Below are 21486 nucleotides of genomic sequence, written 5' to 3' on the forward strand. Positions count from 1 at the left end.
CCTCTAGCCTGCTGAATGGAAGAAATTATTAGCTTGATATCAGAAGCTGTGTTCTTGGAACATAGTACACAAACACACACGAGCATGCAGGCTCATTCTTCCCCTCCACCCTAAAACACCATTAAAAATAATTCTCTAAAAATATAATTTAAAACAGCACTGTGAGACACAGCTTGGAAAAAATGCCCCAAGTCAGTAAAAGCATATTGCACATTACGTGTATTGCTGCCCTGAGAACCTTCAGAGAGAAGGCAACCCAAGAGTACTGCCTTCAAACAAGCTTACAGTAGGTTGCATATATCCAGACTAAAGGTTCACATTTGCAGAAGTCCATTTCTCGTAAATACGTACATTAACATAAAAGAGCTTATGCAGTTTTTTGAATAATGAGCCCTGGTTTCAGTTGAGAAAGAAACCTCTGGATACATGACAGTAAGTTGGGGTCTCATTGCAAAGAAGCAACAGGATCTTCAATTTACCAGCTACATTTTCCAAGAGAATGCAAAGATGATATTGAGAAAACTAAGTCAGCACTGCAGTCAAACTCAAATTTCACAGTGAAGTTAACCAGTTGCCTGCCTTTGACACATTATCACCAGTTCCTCTGTCCTGGGCCTGAGCTACTGCCACAAGTTGTTGAGCCCAAAAGATAAAATAACTGAAGGCAGTGAACCTTTTAAGAGGTTTTCCAAGAGGATTTCTTCAAGTAACATTAAATCCCTGATAAAGCTCATGAGCAATTTTACTAACAATAATCTCCAGTCTCAAAAGCAGCAGCATGTTAAAGATCTAAGAGATGATTTGAAGTTTTGGTTTTGTTTCTAAAATACTTGAAGGCAGAGTGATGTTCTGTTCGGCAGCACCACATTTAGATTCCAAAAGAATTTTAAGTCAAAAATCATTTGATAGTCTTCTGGCCAGTTTTTCTTTTTTTTCCCTTTTATTCTAAAGTCTTACTCCTGAACTATCACTCCTGACCAAAGGAAATGTAAAAAGTGTTCTACATACAGATTTCTGCATAAACAAAGTTCACATTTAACTGATGCCAATTTCAGTATATTTTAGTGAAAGCTTCCAGTAGTATAAGCTGCCACTGTTCAAACAACATGTCACTGGGAGAGAAAAAGAGTATTCCATGTTTTCCAACAACACCCTTCAGATACATTGCTACTTGGCCATAAATTCAACACATATTCCAGCCTGAAATAACTCTTCAACACAAGCTTTCAGTCAACTCTGATGAGTCACTAACTGAAGATCAGAAGGAAGTAATCTCCACAGAGTCCCTACACAGTGACACTGAGTGAGGTATATTAACAGATTTCTATTTCTCTCTCTCATAAAAAGCCAAAGCTACACCCTTGGCAGAAAGGCACCAGGTTCCAGTCATCAGGGGATCCGTATCAACATTGGCTGAATGGGCAAGTCATAAGGATGCTGTTCCTCTGTGGTTTTAATTCAGATACACATCTTGTATCACACAGGGTCTCTTCTTTAGCTTCTATTCATACCACCTTTTTCTCCTGTCAGTATTTATCAGTCAAAACACCCAGCAGCATATGAATGATGATCACTGAAGTAACTACTGCCACAAACTGTGGAAATGCAGTGTCTGGGCTCTGTTCCAAATGCCACCTGCACAGCAAAGGGTGTTTGGATGGGCAGAGCCTGGGCAGATGGCTGAAGGCTGGCCTGAAGAGCTGTGTAGGAGTGCAGGGAGCTGTCAGTGCTCCCAGCAAGCAGACCACTGGGCCTGTGGGCCTGCTGTAAGGATTCACGATAAGCAGAGCACAAATCTTGCACTGGCCACTGGAACTGCGAAAGTGTAGCTGAATGCTGGGTTAAAGGGTGGTAAGTAGATTGCTGGAAGAGAACTTGAGTAGTAGCTTGGTAACTCAGATTTCCCACTGCTTCCTGTTCTTGGTGTTGAGTTGTTACTTGCTTTTTTATGTTACTGGCTTCATTGACATCATTCTCATAATATCTGAAACAAATTATAAGTAGGATTTATCAAAGAGAAGTTCACAGATGCTGCATATATCCCAAAGTGTTCACCAGTTAGGCTACATTATCAGCTTTTTGGCCCTAGGTATGTATTGTAACCCTCAGTTGCTTTCACAACTAATTTCTAATTATCCTTATGCAATCTTCACACACAACAGGTCTATGGATCATTTTGCATCACAAGTATGTTTTTACTGATGGACCAGTTGTCTTGGAATCTTAAGTCCACAACACAAAGACATTTGAAGTAGTACTTGCAGAGTATTAATGTGCATAGCCATAAAGGAACAATACAAATTCCTGTTAGGTATTAGGAAGAAACATTTTCACACTTTTGATTATCATGAGAATGATGATGCACTGCAACAAGTTACCCTGAGAGGTTAGGAAGTCTCCACCCTTGGAAACAGTCAAGATTTGACTAGACAACATCCCAAGCTGTCTGAGTTAGCTCCAGTTAGCCCTGCTTTTAATAGGAATTCAGAAGGCCCATCATCACTCCCAACCTAAATCATTCTATTAAATTTTTAAAATTTTCTGTTAAGACTTTATGTGCTCACATGTCAGACCAGTATTGATGCATCACAGTCATGCTCTCTACTGGAGAAAAAACAAAGAATAGTTCTGAAATGTCTCCCAACTGGTGGAGACACTGGTGTCTCTCTGCAGCAAGCGTACTGCAGGTACAATGAGAAAACAAAGGGAGAAAAGCTTTCATCAACCATCTCCAAAACCTTCCATCCAGTCACATAGACAACCAGTAGAACATAATGAACACTAAGTTGTCCACTCCATTCTGCATTGCAGTTATTGTTAAAATACAGCATTTAGGAAAATGACTTGATTTTTAACCTTTTATTCCTCTCCCCAAACTGAAGATGGAGATTACCAAAGTAATGCTATACTATCTTAATTCTAAACAAACAATGACTTAAAGAAAATAAAAATAACAAAGCATATTAACATCATCTTAAGAGCACAAACAGGTTTGGTTTTTTTGGTCTTACATGAGCATCATCTCAATGCACGGGGCAAGATGTTCCAAGGAATAGCACGTCAGCAATTCAAGCTGTGTTGTCCAGGCAGGAGACACCTGCATGCAGATACGCGAGGCACACACACAAGCTGCAGCAATGAGAGATGGACGAAAATGGAGGAAAGTGGGATCTACAGAAGAAAAAACAAAAGCAAGAATTACACTCCTGCTCATCACTGCAGTGAGCCCAGTATATGTATACATGGCAAAACAGGGCAAAATTACATCCACAACTTTGTTCCACACATCTCAAAGTACTAACTCATGACCAGAAAAAAATCTCTCAAAACTGGATGAAGCTTTCCTGAAGATCTCTGTACTACTTCTTCTTAACTATCATCAAGGCTTCACCAGGTTTTTTGTTTCAGAAAAGGCCACAAAATAGACTATGCTGAAATTTGTAGACTGGTCTCAGCTGAACCACAGTTAGGTACTGGCAATTGCACACATTAGTGTTGAATCTGGTCTGTGAGGATGCTGTAGTTCACTGCCTCTCAGTTGGGCAGATATTGGAAGCGATACTACAAATCAAATAATTAAAAGCCACATCATTTGAAACGTGTCTTGAGCACAAGACCCTCTAAAAAATATCATTTACAAAGATTCATATATTGAACTGCATCATATCATGTCTGCAACTGACAGTAGATCACAGTCTGTGGCAGACCAAAACTTAGACCCCATTTCTGACAGCCTCACTAATTAGTATTCTAAGCTGAAGGAAAAAATTGATCCCACCTAGAAATTTCTGAAGAGACAAGAGACTTATGCACAAAGAAGGGTCACCTCCTGTTTGCCATCTGAAATAGCTGCAAAGAGAAACCATTCTGCATGGATAACTTTGTACAATCCATATTATGATAAGTTTTAAAGCCTTTAGCTCTTTCAGACTTTTGCTTTTTGCCAAATGGAAGATCATTCTAGCGTAAAACTAAGCCTCCTACCTTGCACTGAGAAATCAAGGAAATAATAGGCGTATTTCTCCAGAAAGCCTTTGACTTTGGTGGGCGAGGTGATGGGCCAGCCATTGTGAAGATCATTCTCTCCAATAGACACATAGAGGTAGTAGTCAATGTAGTGTGCTGGTGTTGGCATACAGAGGTTCCAACTGAAGTTTTCCAAAAGCAGTATTTCTATTGTAAGCAAATCTTGCTTGTTTAATACCACATTCACGTTGCACATGTATGCCAGGTTATTTAAGAGCTCCAACTTTGGTACTTTATCTTCTTTTTCTTCAAATTTACCTGCCAGAAGAGATGGTTTTCAGTAAGATTTATCATTATAATTGAGTGTACAAAAGCCATTAAAGGACACTCCCAAACCCAGAAAGTCTAATGTTAAAATGTGCTTTTTAAAGAATGGTGCGAAAGTACAGTGCCACAAGTAGGAAAGAAGACAACAGACTAGTCAATGTATTCCTACTATCCTTTTTACAGTTTTGTTTGTTTTTAATTGTTTGTATAGTACCAATGCCAAACCCAAGATTATAAACTCATTAGGATTAGATACTTTTTCTGACAATAGCTGCAAGCAATCTGCTGAAGGGCATTCAGTCAAGTGTGAATAAAGCAAGCAGCATGGGGAAGATATAGCAAAGGAAGATCTAATATTGAGGGAAAAAAGCTCCTTTGGGTATAGAAGCTAAATGCACATGCTACAAAAAGGAAGACATTAAAAACCCCTGGGCAACACCACCTTTGCCCTTGCTGCTTCAGAATTTCTCTTTGTTCCTTCCTGTCTTGGGGGGCCTCATTAGCTAAGGTCACTGAATGGCTAGGAGAAGTACACTGTAACCAAGTGATTAACATAAATAATTCCTCCTGGGTTAGGAGAGAGCATACATTTTCAGAATCAAGATAGCTGAGCAAAGCTGCACCTTCCTCTAAACTGTATTTACCAGCCCACTGAAACAGCAGTGGTCTCTAAAATGCCTCGATTTTCAGCAGTAGTTACAAAGCGCAGTCATTTTGTACAGAAAAATAGGATCTCACTCTATTTCATAAAAAGCATCCAATAGATCTAGTCCTGGGAATCAAATCTGCTACCAGAAATACAGCAACAGTGTTACTCTGCTACAAACTTAAAACAATTGAATCTTAAATTCACACTGTTGTTTTACCAAGCCGATGAAGACCTATCTACCAGACACTCCTTGTTCAAGAGCTAGCAACTATCAATCACCAGTAATAAGTTTCCACTGCAGCTTTAAGAACATCCCTGTTGCAAAATCCAAACCCATAGCTGCTTAAGAGTACTCTGTAGTTACTTTTCCTCTTTGTTCTTGAGGGCATATATTGCACAACTGATTCTTGTTTCAGTTGTCCTTCCACTGCCTCTGTAAGAGTGCTCCTTTACCAACACAGACCAAGTGACAAGACATTGGCACAATATATGGCTTCAGAGTGTCTTGTCAAATCTAAAAACGATTGAGTATTGCACTAGAAAATTATTTTAAAAGATCTTGCTATCCATTTAAGATATCAATCCCATCCAAAGCATTTCCAGTGTATTAAAACCATGACCATTTTCTGTACTTCTAGCAGGTTAAGTGTCTTTTTAACACATCCAAAACTGGATATGAAATGCATTAAAGGCATAATATAGCAGCATCCCACCATAAAAGCGCACAACAATAACAATGAAAAACAAAATTCATCCATCATATGAAGTACAATACGAAAGGGTTGTGGGCATACTGTCAGTGAAAAAGCCCTTCAAATTCAGCAGTCCGTATACATGGTCATATGTTCATGAATCTCCTTCTTACCTGAACTTAGAGCTGTTAAAGAAAAATTAAATTTGAGAGAAAAGTTAACCCTTTGTTCTCCCCCTCAGGTGATGTCAGCCTGATGCAGGAATTTAATGAATATGCTAGTGGAAGTAGGAGAAATCGCTGCATGCCCAGAGAACTAAGGACAGGATCTGTCATTCTGGCTTCTGTAAGTTCTAGCTCCTCCTTTCTTCCCACTCGACTTCGGAAATTTCAAAAGGTCAAACTATAGTCTGGAGAGCAGCACAGCAGTGTTGGGAAGGGCAATGCTATTGACTTGGTAATTCTTATTTTTAATTTTCTACCTTGATCTAAACACTTTCCTTCCAAACCCCTTCCCTACCTATTTTGAATTGAAATCTGGAGAAGACAGCAAAAGTCAGTTCATGACATCAGACCAAAGAGGTCAGAGGCAAGCTGGGCATGAGCAAGTTTAAGAGGTTTTTTAAAATGCAATGTGACCTTTTCCAGTTCCCCAGTTTCCCTAATTTAGAGATATCAGAATGTATCATTCCTATTTTTGTTCCTTCAGTTACAAAACTGAGGTTACAAAACTGCACAGTATATTTATGCTGAGAGAACCGGGACCTCCAACACAATTGCCGCAGAAGTATTAAAGGCTCAGATAAGACAGTTGCAAGTTTAGTACTGACCAAACAAATAACACTGAATTGTTTAATCAGCATCACACTTTGGGAAGAAAAACAAAGCTGTTTTCACCTATGTTATCACCTGGAGTCTGTAGTTTGAAGTTTATGAGAATAGTGTACGTGTCATTTGCATGCTTTTGAAATGCCACTGTAGGCACCTCAAATTCAAAGCTTGCTGTTGTGTTCTGGGCTTTGGTTACTGATGAAACCATTTAATTGCCTCTATTGTCCCTCAAAAAGTTTTGTTTTGAGGTAGCAATTATCAGCCTTTAAAGCAATTCTTAATTTAAGAAATGTAGGGATGCTGCAGATTTTTATATAAGGAAGCTTACTGAGGTCAATAGAATAAATAAAATAAGATGAACCTGTAACATAAGTTTACATTTATGAGTAACTTTTTTGTAAAAATCTAACTAAATGGGGGCAGCATAGGATGTTTTTAATGTGTGTAATACTACTGTGATTAATGATAACAAGGTATTTCAGAGATAATTTAGATCATGTTCTGTCCCACTCTGAATTCTACACTCAGATGCTCCCCAGAATAAAAAAAGTGAATGCTTTTTGTGTTACACATTCACACTTTCGATGAATGAAAGCCAGAGCAAGTCCTGTTGTCAAGGGGACAAGGCTGAAGCTATAAAGAGTACATTTCATTAGCACATTTGTCACATTATCAGAACAGCCTATCACAATCCATGCCAGCTTTTCTCTAGGAAAAACTAAAGGTCTCAGAGAAGCATCACTCCTATCAAATATACCCTGAAGAACTGCTTTATCCGTTGCAGCAGGCAAGTGGATGGAGCAGTCACAATGTAAATCTTGCAATACAGCAGCAGTTCAGACTGATTGCTAGTGGTTGGGTAGATGATCTTCCTGAGGTTTTGCATGTGCAGCAAAACAAAAGCAGGACATGCAGGCAATTTGTTTTATTACATTTTCAGAGTTCTTGAGAAGACCAAGGAACAAAAAGGACTGCCAATTTAAGAGTCACTAAAGTATAAGTACATTTTGTCCCATACGCAATTAAAATCAATCCAAAAGAAGGATAAACCACTCATGCCCTTACAGCCCAGCATGAAGAAAAGGCCTATGGCTGCTTACACAGCTGAAGACCTACTTTTCTTTATTCCTGCATTGTTCCAGAAGATGGTACAACAAACTTCTGAGACTCTCTCCCAGGCTGCCCCCAGATACAAACACAGCTTCTAACTGTTCTCTAAGCAAGACGAGACAGGCTATTTTAGAGATAGCCTGCTTAATCCCTTTTTTTCTGCAGTGTCTTTCATCTGTCTTACAATACCTAGCATACATGTGAACCACTTAGGTCAGGGCACCTGAGTTTTGAATGCCTTATTATAGTAAAGTTTGATCACTAAAGAAAATATTCTGTACATGTTACATCAACAGGGAAATAAAATAAGAATTAAGACTACAGACTAAATTTTACACTAATCTATATCCTGTACTGACACCCACTATTATCTTTTATTGAAAAGAAGCAGCTCAGCTGTCTTTGTCAGAACAGCTACCTGCTTAGGAAAATGGGACAATAGAGAATGAATCAGAAAACACAGTCAAACAGGACAGCTGCCTGATGTCTGACAACAGCTCCAGGTAGTCAATGAGGAATTAGGCAATAAAGGATTACCCATGCCCTAAACTTAGCCCATTTAGCACAGATGCCTTTTCTTGCTCTAATTGTTTTTACTGTCCCGAGTTAACTCAGCTGCTGAGAATCCACTGGCAGACTAAGGAGCTGGACAAAATAAAGCCAGGAAAACCACAAGAAATACCCAAGTACTCTGTGAGGCAATGCAGCACTGGATGTGCTGAACAATGAGCCAGCCTTGCTTAAATCAAAACTCACATTTAAAAACTGTTTTAGTGTCTCCATAGCAGCAGAACCCTCTTGAGGAAGAGGGGCCATAAGAACTAGAATTGCTGGAACATTCAATGCCACTGAATGGCTGAGATGTTGCTTTTATCAGGTACTGAAGCACCTGCTGCTGAAGGGGGTTAGCTCTTCAGGGAAGAATGGAACAGCTTTTAAGACCCAGCTAGGACTTTATAGCAACAAGCAAAAGCTGCACTGCTTTGACTATACAGATACACCATAACAGCATAGCCCCTGTACAGCAGGGTTAGAAAACTCACAGAAGAAACAGTTGCAGTGGTTTAAGACATACTGTCCAGGTGCTTGCTTCCTCCCCAGAGTTTACTGCTCCTGCAGCTGGGCCATCTGAATGGATTGCGTCAGTGCATCTCATCTGCTCTGGGGCAGCTGGTTTGCACAGCTTTCAGCAGGCAATTTGAGTCAAGGAGCACTAAAGCAGATGGGATATCTTTACACCATCTCTTTTTCTAACAGAGCACTTAGGGCTAGAGCACCTTAATATCACTATCATTTTCTGTAATAAATTGCCCAATGAAGATGAAGTTTAGAACTTTACAATCTGCTGCTGCTCAACAGTGCTCCTCTACAAGGAGCTGCCTTCTCAGCTGCCAGGTGAGGCAAAGTGGAAGTTCCTCAATTCCCTTCAAAGTGTTAGTTAAACTAGATCAATCCACCTACCGACAGCATCAGACATATGATTTTGTCTGGAAAAAAGTAAATCAGAGTTTACTAAAAGCATTGGGGTGCTCTGGGGGAAAAGGAAAGTAGTAACATTTTTAGTTGCTTTTAGGAGCATCCATCCATAGCCTGCTACAGAGACAGCATCCTGGCTTATGTGCAAGTGCAGTAACTATCCTGCTGTCAATCCAGCCGGCTTGGCTGAAGACCACCAGTCCCAGCTGCCCAGCATTACTTCCCACCAAAAGCCAGCATCTCCCCTTTTGAACACTTAAAACCACTGGACTTCATTAATGATCTTGCAGCAGCAGGAACCTACAACCTCTTGTATTACCACAGCTGGACCTCAAAAGAAGGTCCTCTGTCTCTAGCCATGTACCTAGCCAAAACATCCACGTGGACAGGTCTGTTTTACAAAAACATGTTTAGTTTATGATTCTAATGTAGATCATAAAGTTTCCCTCAGTGCAAGTGAAAGAGATAGGCTATTCTAAATACACTCCTAAAGTAAATGTGACATCAATTTTTCCAGCAACTTTTCCTTCCCTCCCTCAATAACATTCAGTTCACTCTGAACAATTTTTACCATTCTTTCTCAGAACTGATTCAGAGGAAATAACAACCACTGATGACATTAGTAAACTCCAAAGCTTTTATAGTTGTTCTGAGGAGCTAAACTATCTGGAAGGAATTTCCAGAAGCCTTCTTCTATTTCATGGTGTGCATACATTGCAAAGAAATATACATCTTCTGGCTAGTGAATAACTGGATGATATGAGGAACACACACCCACATTCCTCTCAACTGCAGCAAGTCCAGGCTGAACAGTACTTGGCTGCTAGTGCAATTTGTTTGGAACAGTATTATCTTCTCACTCCCGCCCAGTCATTACCGAAGTGGGAAGCACTATCAGCAGCCAGCTTCCCTGGCTGGGGAAACTGCTGACCCAGTCAAAATGGGAAAAATTAGAAATTAGCCCAGCTAACTAAAGGACATCTAGTAGAATGCTACATTTTCCATCATGATAGCACTGCTGTTGCATGCTATCCAAAATAGATAACGACAATGTCTGTTGGTAAAGGAACAGAGATGAGTTTTTGAGATCCTTTAGATCCAAAATAGAAGCAAGAAGCTTCAAAGCAAAACGCAAGTTTACAACAATTTCTCTAAGCTTAAAAATAGTCAGCTTCCATTTAGTTTAGAAGTTTGTTGCTTCTATTTCAAAAGTTGTGTCTAAAAGCTTCTCTATTATGCCCCTCCCACCCCCAAAACAACCTACATTTACAGTAATTAGTGGGAATAAGTAATCTTGCCTCTAACTACACCTCATCTTACTTGTGGTCTGCACACTAACCTTAATCTCCTGCTCTTTTCTAAGGAAGCAATCAGGAAGAAAACCCAGAGTTTCTCAAAGCGTGTTTACAACAATTACTCAAAGACAGTCTGTATTAAACAGTCATTTTGATATGATGCAAACACCACAACTATCACTGGAGTTTTTTGCTCTGTACGGTAAAGGTGTATTTTTTGCAGGAGTACCAGTGTCTTACAACACAGCCTGAAGAGCACTTTTGCTGCAATCCCCTGTTGAAAAACCATGCCACTTCCTACAGTAATGTTCTGTGGGAAGTTCTAATTACTGCACCTGCAGTAACAGGCAAGGGACTAGTTTTATTCTTCTTTGCTGCAGTGAGAACTTTTAAGGTGGCTTCAGGTCGATACATCTTACTTAGAATCTTCTACTACAAAACATTAAAAAAAATCATAGTACAAGTTTTCTGCCATTTCTGATGAGTTTAAAAGTAACAAATTAAACACAGGAATTCCCACTTACTGCAGAGTGGCTTTTCTTGACTTGCATCACTTTGAACTACACATACCAAAAAAGAACATCCTTATTGCACATTAGGATGGCCCAGACAGTAAGAACAGAGTTTACTATGCTCCCAAAAATCTCCAAACTGAGCCCTACCTAGCATTTTAAGCCTTACCTATACAAGTTAATGAGGCGTTAATTTTGTGCAAAGCTGCTTTGCTTCAACTTCCAATGTTTTGTTTCTACATGTTAGTAGGAAAGCTGCCCTTATAGTAGTAGATCTTTTCCCCTTCCTGTAAGGGATGATTTGATTCCAGATCAAGATGTATACATGCTACTGCATTGCTCTGATCTTAATTTTAGAAAGATTCTCACACTCTTTAGTTCACTAGACATAGACTTGCTCTTTTAAGCAAACTGTCTTTTTCCCCCCCTCCAACAGGCAGAAGTTGCAAAACATTTCCCTCTAGTATTATCATAGGGCAGTTTGTGAACTTCCCTTTCCTTCACAGTTGCATAGAGGTGGCCTAAAGTTGCATTTTACTTCAGTTATTTACATAACGAAAGTCTTGAATGCTTTTTTTGCTTCTTTTAAAATCCTAGAATATAGATGTGTAGTGCAAGCTATGCAGCTGAGCCAAGTTTATTAACAGACTGCTTTATGCCTTGATTTGGACTTCATTAGGCTTTACCCTAAGTAGGTGAAAGCTGTTAACGCAGAGAAAACAGTACATGATATATAAGGAAAACAACCATCTGCTCAGAAGAAAAAGCTTTAATAGACAGCAGCCAACTTACTTGCTAGGAGAAGACAGGCAAATGAAATGATGTACAGTTGCTTGGCAGTCACATCATAGCGATCCATGAAGAGGTCCAGCAGATAGATGGCGAGATGCCGGGCTGTGGGGCAGAGGTTGCAATGGTTGCTCAGCACAGTCAAGATATCAATGAAGTATCGGCGCATGCCAATCTGTGGTGAACGAGCCTTATACACAGGCAATTTGAGTTCCTATGGGAAAAAAATAGGAAGGAAAGAAAGGTATTGAAGCAAAAACCATTTCAGTGTCTGGAATCCCAAACCAACATCCACCACTTGCTATGGCAAATGCTTAGCAGTTATAGCACTGATTGACACAGAAATCAAGGCTGGATGACTGCATGTTTTGACAGCCAGTTAACTTCTAATACTTTGGTCATCCATACACTTTCCTCACAAGCATTAAACACATGGTCAAACACTGTAGTCTGACCCAGGAACAACTTGCTGTTGCTTTCTACAGAACACCAAACTTCTTAACCATCTTTAAGGATTCCTTTTAAACTTTGTTCACCCAAATTGCACTGTTACGTTAAGTGTTAAGAGTTTCATAAGCAAGAAGGGCAAGATCTGTTTCCCTGATACTGCCCCCTCCTCAGCTGCCCAGGCTACTACATCTCCTGTAAAAAAAAAAAAAAAAATAATAAAGTGTAGGTCTTTCAAATAAATAACATCTATCAAATACTTAAGAAATTCACATGGTACGTGGCTGCAGCCACAAGAAAACCAACAAAAGTAAACACAATGGGAGAATGATTACAGACTTTTCTAGTTACAGCAAATTGCGCTATTTTCTGTAGTAACCTATTTCAGCATTTTAAGAGCTAATTATTGAACTGACAGACTGTGTTTCACATATAATATACTAATTTTACATCTACCTATGCAAGATCTTCACCTGTAAGGGTTTTTACACACAAATTTGTAGCCACTATGCAAAGGGTAGCTTAAGGGTGGGAGTGAAGTTGCTTGGGAATACCTGCAACAAGCTAATGCCACTTAGAAGCTTACACCTTCCCTCTTTAGACATGGTCGTATACTAACGCAGTTACCATGGCCAGACTTGAATTAAAATGGGCTGAACACCATGTTGACAGGCATGGATTAGAAAAATACCCTTTCAGCAAGGTGTGTATCTCAGTAATTTATCAAGTTAATACATTATTTTTGTATTACCTATATGTGAAAATAAATCAGAAGTAGAACAGTGCAGCAGGATAAAAGCGTTTCATAGTGGAATACAAAGCTGTACATAGCAGTTAATTCTACTACATAAATCAAGTCTTTTTTTTTAATCAAGTGTTGGGAGGAAGTGTGCACTGGCTACCCCCTTTACAGAAGTAAGAGGCAACACCTTGCACATCTGGCACGGTGGCTGCCCATGCTCCTTTCATCCCCTGGAAGGAGACATTCCACAAGGAGGTTCAACTTATCATGGAAAAATAGCTACACAATCAGACTCAGAGGGGCACACAACTGGAACCCAGGGAGGCTCCCGAATGAGAAGCAGCTTACAAAGCCAGCAAGCTGAGTGCTGTTCCGGATGATTGCTTCCCAGGCCTTTTTAAAGAAAGTCAGTGAAAAACACATTCCCGACTGAACAGACACATGCTGTGGACAGGCAAACAGCCCTTTGAAACCTGGGACAGCCTGCACTGGGGGATTAGAAAGAAATCGCCCACCAGTAACAATTTATAAAGCAGGGAGACAATGGGACATGTTCCCCCCCACTGTTTTATACCCAGAAAAAACCCATAAATTTGATTTTTCAATTGCCTTATGTGCAGAGATTTCAATCCATCAGTGCAACTGACATGCACAGGTTCAGAGCAGGAATTCATAGCATACCCATAAATGTTCTGGCAGAAATGGTTTCAAGCTCAGTGCTTACATCAGTTAAAATAGCTGTGTTGTTTTTAACTATGTCTATACAAAGCCCAAGCTATCATAAGATCAGGTGGCAATTCTGCCTCTGACATATTTTGTTCTTCTAGGTGACTGGTAGCTTTCAAGGTTTGTTTTTTTGAGATGTCTTTCCTGTTTCACCAGCTGTCTCCCAGCAAAATTATGCTATAGACTCTGAGGTCAGCAGACATATTTAATGTGGTATTTGATTTTTAGACCATAACAAGACATAAACAGTAACTGCAGTTATACATGTAGTCAAAAATTCTGTCATGTCTAAATGTTACAGTTCAGTGAGTGAGCATTAGAGGGGCAGAATGAAAGCAGAGATCCAGCATTCTGCATGCAAACCTCAGGTGCTCAGAAGCCAGAACTACCCCTATACTCAGCCCACTGCACTAGAAAATTCAAAGACCAGTCAAAGAACTGGATTTAAGCCAACAGGATTATTCTGTTACTGGTTTAACAGACATTTACTCCCCTCTAAAACATCTGCTTTTTAAATATATTTATTATTTTTTGAAAACCTGTTACTAGCAAAGGGCACAAGTGAAAGGCATTCTCATTTTCAGCAAGAACATGCACAAGGGCTTCAGTATAACGAGACCTGACAGCACAGACAAGGTTCGACTTCAGGATTACTGTTTGGAGGAACAGAACCATGTGCTGTGGTTTCTTACAAGATCAAGTTTCCAGGTATTAATTCAGCAAGGCTAATTATCTGTGTATAGGCAAGAGCCTTGCCCTGCACCACATAGCAAGAAGCAGCTAGTAAGTGGTTCAGTAGGGCTGCTTTTACACTGACAGAGCAGTCTTAAAAGGTGGGATTTTCTTTGAAAGGAAAGCAAGCAGTGCATAGTTTAACAATGCAAGAACTGAATAGCAGGCTTACAGTTATCAGCACGGCTGTGGGTATGTACCTCTTTCCATCAATCCCCTTACCCAGGATTCTTTAGCATAAGCTCATCAAGAAAATAATTATTCTTTTGAATTAAAAAATACCTTTGCTGCTCTGGGGATCGTGATGCAGAATCAGCAAACACGACTTTAAAGGGAAGAAAAGAATGAACTTTTGGAGAGCAAGAATAAATCGTTTCCATTGCTTATTTTTTGCATCTATCTCCAGGAAAGCAAGAGAAGAAACTGGAAGTCCTGCTGTCTGCTGGAATTGCCCTTTCATATGCTGCTTCTGCTTATCTTTGACCTGTTCATCTGCATCTACTTCAACAACTTTGCTTTGGGCTACTGAGCAATTGCCACATTGAAATGCTAAAAGCAGCAGCATGTAAGAGACTCACAGGTGTCTTGGAAATTACTTGACAAGCTTTGCTCAACATATTGATCAGTGTCTCTCCACAAAAAGCTTCCAGAAAGTCAGACCACAGCATTTAAAGGGATCACCACTTACACTCAAAACCTGAAAAGTAAACCTTAGACTGAGAAAGTGTTAAGGGTGAAGACAAATTTTAAGCTGTCACCTCCTACCAGCTTCAAGACCTGACCTTCCAAAAGAAGGGACTCAGTATAAATATTTTTAAGTGGTGTTCTAGTGGACAAATCTTCCTCAGCAATCACATCTGAAAGACAGCCAGGCTCCAGACATTAGCCATTCATTCTCTACAGAAAGACAGCTCACCATCAGTAACCTGACCACTTCAGCTGGCATCATTCATTACCTGAGCTCGGGAGACATGATTTCATCTGATTTGGATGGCTTTGAAACTGGACTGAGCAAAAGCACTTCAGAATCCATCCCTAAAGGAGGCACTAGGCAACAAGACTCAAACTAAAGCTTTTCAACAACAAAGCAATCACAGGAAGGCGGCGCTTTCACTGGCCATTAGTTCTAAATCAGCCAAACGGGGATTGAAGTGGAGGGGAAGAAAACTGAAGGATCATTTCCTCCAGCTTCCTTAAAGCAGCACATGATACAGGCCAGTCTACGCAGCACTTCGTCTGAGTTCCACATCAGGTGGGCCAGTGTTCAACACGGCAAGAAATTCCACGTGTACATTTTTTTCTGTCCCATTTCTTTTCAGTAAAACTGCTCTCCCACTGGTAACCAGTAATGAACTGACAAGCAGTCAGGAGAAAAAAGTTAGCAGTAAAAAGTTAGCAAGTGATGTGACATTATGGTAATAAGGCACACTAATAACGATCAGTTCCCTGAACAAAAGTGGAATTCATCAAGGTATTTTAGAATGACTCGCAGGCTTTTTGACAAGGAAAATGAAACGCTGTAACAAATATGCCTCAGGTTCTGAAATTCAGGGAGGTGTTAACTAAATCTGGTTTTCTACCCAGAGCACTTGGACTTCAGTTGTGATCGGTTCCGTGCCACAGGTCAAACATGCAGCATCTCCTGATTCCTGCAACAGCTCCAGTTCTCCTCGCTGCCCTCTTCCCTCTCCCAGCTGCAGGGTACCAGCTGCTGCACGGTACCAGCTGCTGCACAGCCAATCTCCAGAGAGCTGCATCCTCTCTGGACAGCCAGGTAAATTATCTTAGCCTTTCTGGAGCAAAACAAAGCACCTAAACCAAAGCTCCTCAGTGACAGTAAAGCCTATTCATCTACAAATAACTGTAGCAATACTCTCCTCCACAGACACAGGCTTAATTTACTACTATGAACTTCATACTTCTCTCATTATTATATCTTGTTATCTACTTCTGTTTCTGGATAGGTAATCAGAATCCGGGCTTCAGCCCCTGCTACCACAGCTCACAAGTGTTCACCACTGATCCTAACCCAAAATCTGGAAAAAAAAAAAAAAAAAAAAAAAAAAAAAAAAAAAAAAAAACTACATCTGAAAAAAAAAAAAAAAAAGTTCCATCTGATGAAAAAAAGACACCCAATGAAGTGTAACTTAAGTTTCACAAGTTCTCCACGATTCTTATTAATCCAGGGGAAAAGTATGCAAAACCAAGACACTACTTGTGTGGTGTCAGTACTCAAATTTAAGTGTCTTTACTAAGTTTTTAAGTCAGAGAAGAAGGAAAAACCATGGTAACTTCAGCAGTCATTTAGCTCTCTGTATGTTGCATGTTCTGGAAAAACAGCCTGTACGTGACCTCCACCAGATTCTGAAGAATTCCTATAGCAAGAATAACAGATACTGCAAAGTTGTTGGCATTAGAACAGGAAAAAGAAATGCCTGTAGATGAAAAATAAAGGGAAAGCTTATCTAGCAGGCTATTAACAGTTGTTCTTTGAAAGAGACAAACTCCTTCCTGTTTTGTGTTCTAAGCAAACAGCTTTCCAGCTGTGGGAGAAAGGTGCCAAACTGACCTCTTAGATACAATTATTGCGCCACGCATAAGAAACCACTAAAAGCTACCTCCTCTAATGCATTATTTATGCAGGCAAGAAGGTGACATATAAAGAAAAATGCATACTACTTTTTTTTATGCAGGAGCTTGAAAATTGAGAGCACTCAGCATGCTTTTCTTACAGTAGGTAGGTAGCATGCAACCAATTTAATTCTGCTACTAATGTCATGCGGTTCTCTCTCCCCCTGCCACAGAACCAATCCAGACTGCAGCACTGTGCCTTCCAGAAACAAATCATTCATAGGAAGCTTGCTGGTGAGTGATTCCATGCTTAGCTGACTGCAGTTTAATTAATTGGTCAGAAAGATTAAGAGTTAGTGTGTTTGTGAACAGTCTGATAGTAGAATACAGCTGATATATTTAGCTTTTCCTCAAGATCTGAACTAAACATAGACGCTTAAACTTCAGGAATACTATAGAGATGTCACACAAAAAACCTGTGGCAAACCAAGCCACTATTTCAACTGTACATAAAAACTTCTTGGGCTTGAATCCACTCCACCCTTCAGCACCCTTCCAACAGTCCCAGGCATTCGAAATTTGCAGGAAAGTTGAACTAGTATTGTGCTTGAAAATCCATTACTTCACATGTTCCACTGTGGTATTTTTATCAAGCATTTCATTAAGTCCTTCTTACACACTTCAAAGTATTCACAAGCAGCTAATCTGAGAAGGATCAGAGAAAGGAGTGTGAAAATTGAAATTCCAACTTTAAGGAAAAAAGAAGAGTGATCATGAATAACCATGTACTTTATTAGGACACCTGTTCCTTTCAGCTTCATGCACATGCTGCCATCTATAACATAAGCAAATTACAGCAAGCAACCAGTAATGCTATTGTTGCTGATTTTCAAAAGCCAGGGGGTTTTGTGTGTATTTTCTGTTAAGTGAACAGATTAAGCTTTTGTTGCAGTCTTGGATAAAAAAACCTGCTATTAATACACCTCAATGCCTTTCACACCTACTTTCTTTTACAGCTGATTAAAATTGGAAAGGTGCATCAAAATGCAAGATTAATGTTTTATCCTATTAAATCAAATGGAAAAGAGCACAAAACCTTTTGCATGTCCACAGGTTCACATCTAGATCTTGTTTTAACAGGAAAACACAGAAGCAGCACCCACACAACACCCTCACACCTTCCCTCTGCTCAGAGTGTCACTGTCTAGTCTGCACCAACCTGCAGTTCAGGCTGTGCCAGGCAGATCTGACCATATGAAATGTGCCATTTAATTAAACATTGATGGGGTGACCATTTTTTAAATAACAAGGACAAGAGTGGACTTAAAGGCTAAAAGATAAAGCAGTACTTTGTTACATCAAGACCTTCACACTATCCACAGATTAAGTAAACCAGATGCTTTGGCACAAGTACAGAAAGCACAGGGTCACACACTGGATGCAGGGAGAAGAGGAAGAGGTGGTGTTTTTACCAAAGTTTTTACTGAACAAAGTTAACAACAGGATCCTGCACTACTAACAGGATGGTCTTAAACTGCAAGAAATGCGTTTATGCTGACATTACTCAAGAGTAGTGAAGGGCCCCTCAGAACAAACCCTGTATGGATTACATTCCTGTTTCAGAGACTTCAGTCTAAACTGACACCCCAGACAAAGCCAAGGGAAATGCTGCATGTCAAAATAGAATGAAACACATCGTGGTGGTAAACAGCAATTCCTCATTAAGATCTTTAAATCAAGAGGAGGTGGGAGATAGCTGTGGAGGAGCATTCACCTAGAGGAAATCACTCATACATTTCTACCACTTAATGGCAAAGGACTGTTTGCTTTCAGCAGAAACAGGATCAGCTCTCCTCACCTGGCTGAAAGTAACTGCAGACAGTAATTTGGACTGCCTTTAAAAAGATCAAGTTACAATTATTAACCTTTTAAATTCACAAGCAGCAAGTCCTGTAAAATTTGGCCCTGCTCTGGGAAGCTATGCAAGAGAGAATTAAAAGGGAAATGCAGGCAGATTAGCAATTCTCATTAATTGCAGGAAATGAACATATCCTGGAAGGAAACAGCCCAACATAAGCACAAAAATGGGGGAGGAATAGCGAATAGACATCACTTATTTCTGGGACACTCAGACTGCCTTCTAAAGCAAAGTATTTCCTCAACTTTGAACAATAAGCAAACAAAAAACCCCATCACTGACTTGTCACTCAGCTTTCCACTCTTGTGGAATATTCACCGCTACTAAAGCAGACAGAAGAGGTTTGGGCAGACGTTACAGTAGTTCCACATCCATACAGAAAGATCTCTGATTTTTGACATGGAAGTCAGCTGCCCAGCACAACCAGTACTTTTCCATTATCAGTAGTGTAGGGCCATTGTAGATGGAGCTAAGCAGCAGAAAATATCAGCACATTTTTGCTTGGTGTTAAGACTCTTCTAGTACAGAGTACGCTCCAATTTTTATTTTCCTTCTCAGCTCAGTCTTGCAACAGGTTTAATACTCTGGCCTAATCCAGGGAATATTTAACCTTTCATTTAAAGTCTAAAGATGCATGTAGCACTATTGAAATTTAAGCATTTTGTTCCACTAGGTCAGCACTCTCAGTAACTAGCACAATACAACCCTGCTAAGCTGAACACTACATCCCAATAATCACAGCACAGATATTTCACTAGACGGACAATTCAGAGGCTATTAATTTCCTCCACATTGAGCTACAGCCTTTGGGAAGTCACAAAGCCTCACAGCATCTTTCAGCCCTCTCCGAATGAGAAGCCAGGTATAGCACACACATTCAGTATCTGCTCTCATGCAGAACATACCCATCAGATACAGCACACAATATGCGTCACAAAAGACACCAACTTTCAGTGAGATTAAGAATAATTCCCAAATCCAAATGGGGGAATGGGAGGGATGGCATAACACTTTTTCCAGTTGTTAACATAAAACCTGGGCTGTTCCATGGTAGGCATACTTCTCCTGTATTTGTGTGCCTAAACTAATTTTGGGGAAAAAAGTGCTTTTAATGATCCTTCAGTTGTTTTCAGAAAATATTTGTTATTTAAAACCAGATTATTTTAAACTACCCCTGTTTATTCTCACCAGAGACACACACTATTCCAGAAAGGTCATTCAGGCTTGAGGGTACCTTTGCCTGAATCTTCTGTACTCCATTATTAACATGCTCATACACTAGTAGTGCACTTACACACCCATATTCTACTGGGGATGCCTCTATTGAAGCTTATTCCATTCTATGCAATGGCCACAGGTGCCCCGAAAACTGGTCCACACTCACAACATTGACTTCACCACCTCAAAGCTACTTATCTTCCCAGACTTTGTTGAAGGATCCTTTTGAGCTCCACAGCATCCTACAGTAAATTCTGACACTTCAGACATCAAAAAAAGCAAACCGTGGCAAAAGAAAAAAACAAATCACAGGAAATGAACCAAAGGAGTTTTAAGGGCTGTGATTTTTGCTTGATATACTTGCACTCTGGATTCTCGTGTAGTACTTCCTTCAAAAAGAAGAGTTATCCTTACAAGGTGGGCAGAATCAGGATTATCATTGTCCAAGCAGAAAGAGTTGTAAACCTTCCTCAGAGCAGAACAAGCAAAGCTCCCTCTTTGGGGGTTCTCTGAATTCAAACAATTGTCATTTCAGCTGGCCTAGGTCAGTATCTGTATACAAAGAGCAAGTTTTTGCAATCTGGAGTCAGATGCATCCAAAAGCAGGCTGAAGAATTAAAGAGTTGATTAAAACGTAGTGGGTACACAAAAATAAATAAGTAATCAAAGCTTTCCCCCACCCTTCTTTTAACACCCTGCCAAGTCGATTCTCAGTTATTCCTCCCTGCAATGTAGGGTGAGAAAGACCTGCCTTAGGAGGAGGTGAGAACTAACCAAGCCCCTCGCAGAGACCGAATAACAATTAATTCACCTGACATAGTTTATTGCTAAATGCCTGTAAAGAGAATAAAGGGAACAGAATGCCCAACACATAACTTCGCTAGCCATAACTTTAGCAACTTAAAAGCTGTGTCAAGTGCAGGTAGTCAATATTTGCCGAGGGCTCTCTCTCATGTCACCCCACTAACTGCACTTCAGAGCTTCTCCGAAGTTGGGAGCCTGCCGAAGGGAACATGAGAAGCTAAGGAGCATCTCGGTTGTACCTGCTCTTCGTACATGTTCAGCGAACAGCCGCCGGCCTATTCTGCAATATTATTGCAGTACATTTTGCTGGTTTTCTACTCCACGTGTAAACGATACACATTCAGAAAAGCCACTACGAGCCCCACTACAGCACTACAGCTGGGTTTCCAGTTTCTCTGGTCTGCCAAAGAGCAGGATCCCACCTCTTATATTAACTCGAACTTTAGCATTTATGTGTTGGAAAAGAAATAACGCTTTCTCCAGTCCCACACACGGTTTTGACGGGTCAACAGCAGCATCCTCTTAGGGTTTAACGCAATCGGTCAGTAGCGCCTCCGCTAAGTTAAAACTACAGGGAAGTTGCAGACGGGTATTTTTAGGCAGCAGCTTTCACAGGTTTGGCTTTGAACAGGTCTCGAACAGAGCACAAGGGCTCAGTGCAAACCTGCTCCTCCGCGACCCG

At 40.2% G+C, this 21486-nt stretch overlaps 1 protein-coding gene across 1 annotated transcript in view; it reads right to left on the reverse strand.

Moving 5' to 3' along the window:
* Positions 1 to 1536: 1536 nt before the first annotated feature.
* Positions 1537 to 21486, reverse strand: part of CCNJL (cyclin J-like) — a 20129-nt gene continuing 179 nt past the window's right edge. Inside the window, exons 2-5 of the mRNA XM_010020414.1 lie at positions 11650 to 11860; positions 3985 to 4284; positions 3012 to 3171; positions 1537 to 1984 (exon numbers count right to left, since the gene is read on the reverse strand). Of these exons, the coding sequence (XP_010018716.1) occupies positions 1537 to 1984; positions 3012 to 3171; positions 3985 to 4284; positions 11650 to 11860 (1119 nt within the window). The remainder of the gene's footprint in view (positions 1985 to 3011; positions 3172 to 3984; positions 4285 to 11649; positions 11861 to 21486) is intronic.

This window comes from Nestor notabilis, unplaced genomic scaffold (genome assembly GCF_000696875.1).
Source record: "Nestor notabilis isolate BGI_N333 unplaced genomic scaffold, ASM69687v1 scaffold5858, whole genome shotgun sequence".
Taxonomy (NCBI): Eukaryota; Metazoa; Chordata; class Aves; order Psittaciformes; family Psittacidae; genus Nestor; species Nestor notabilis.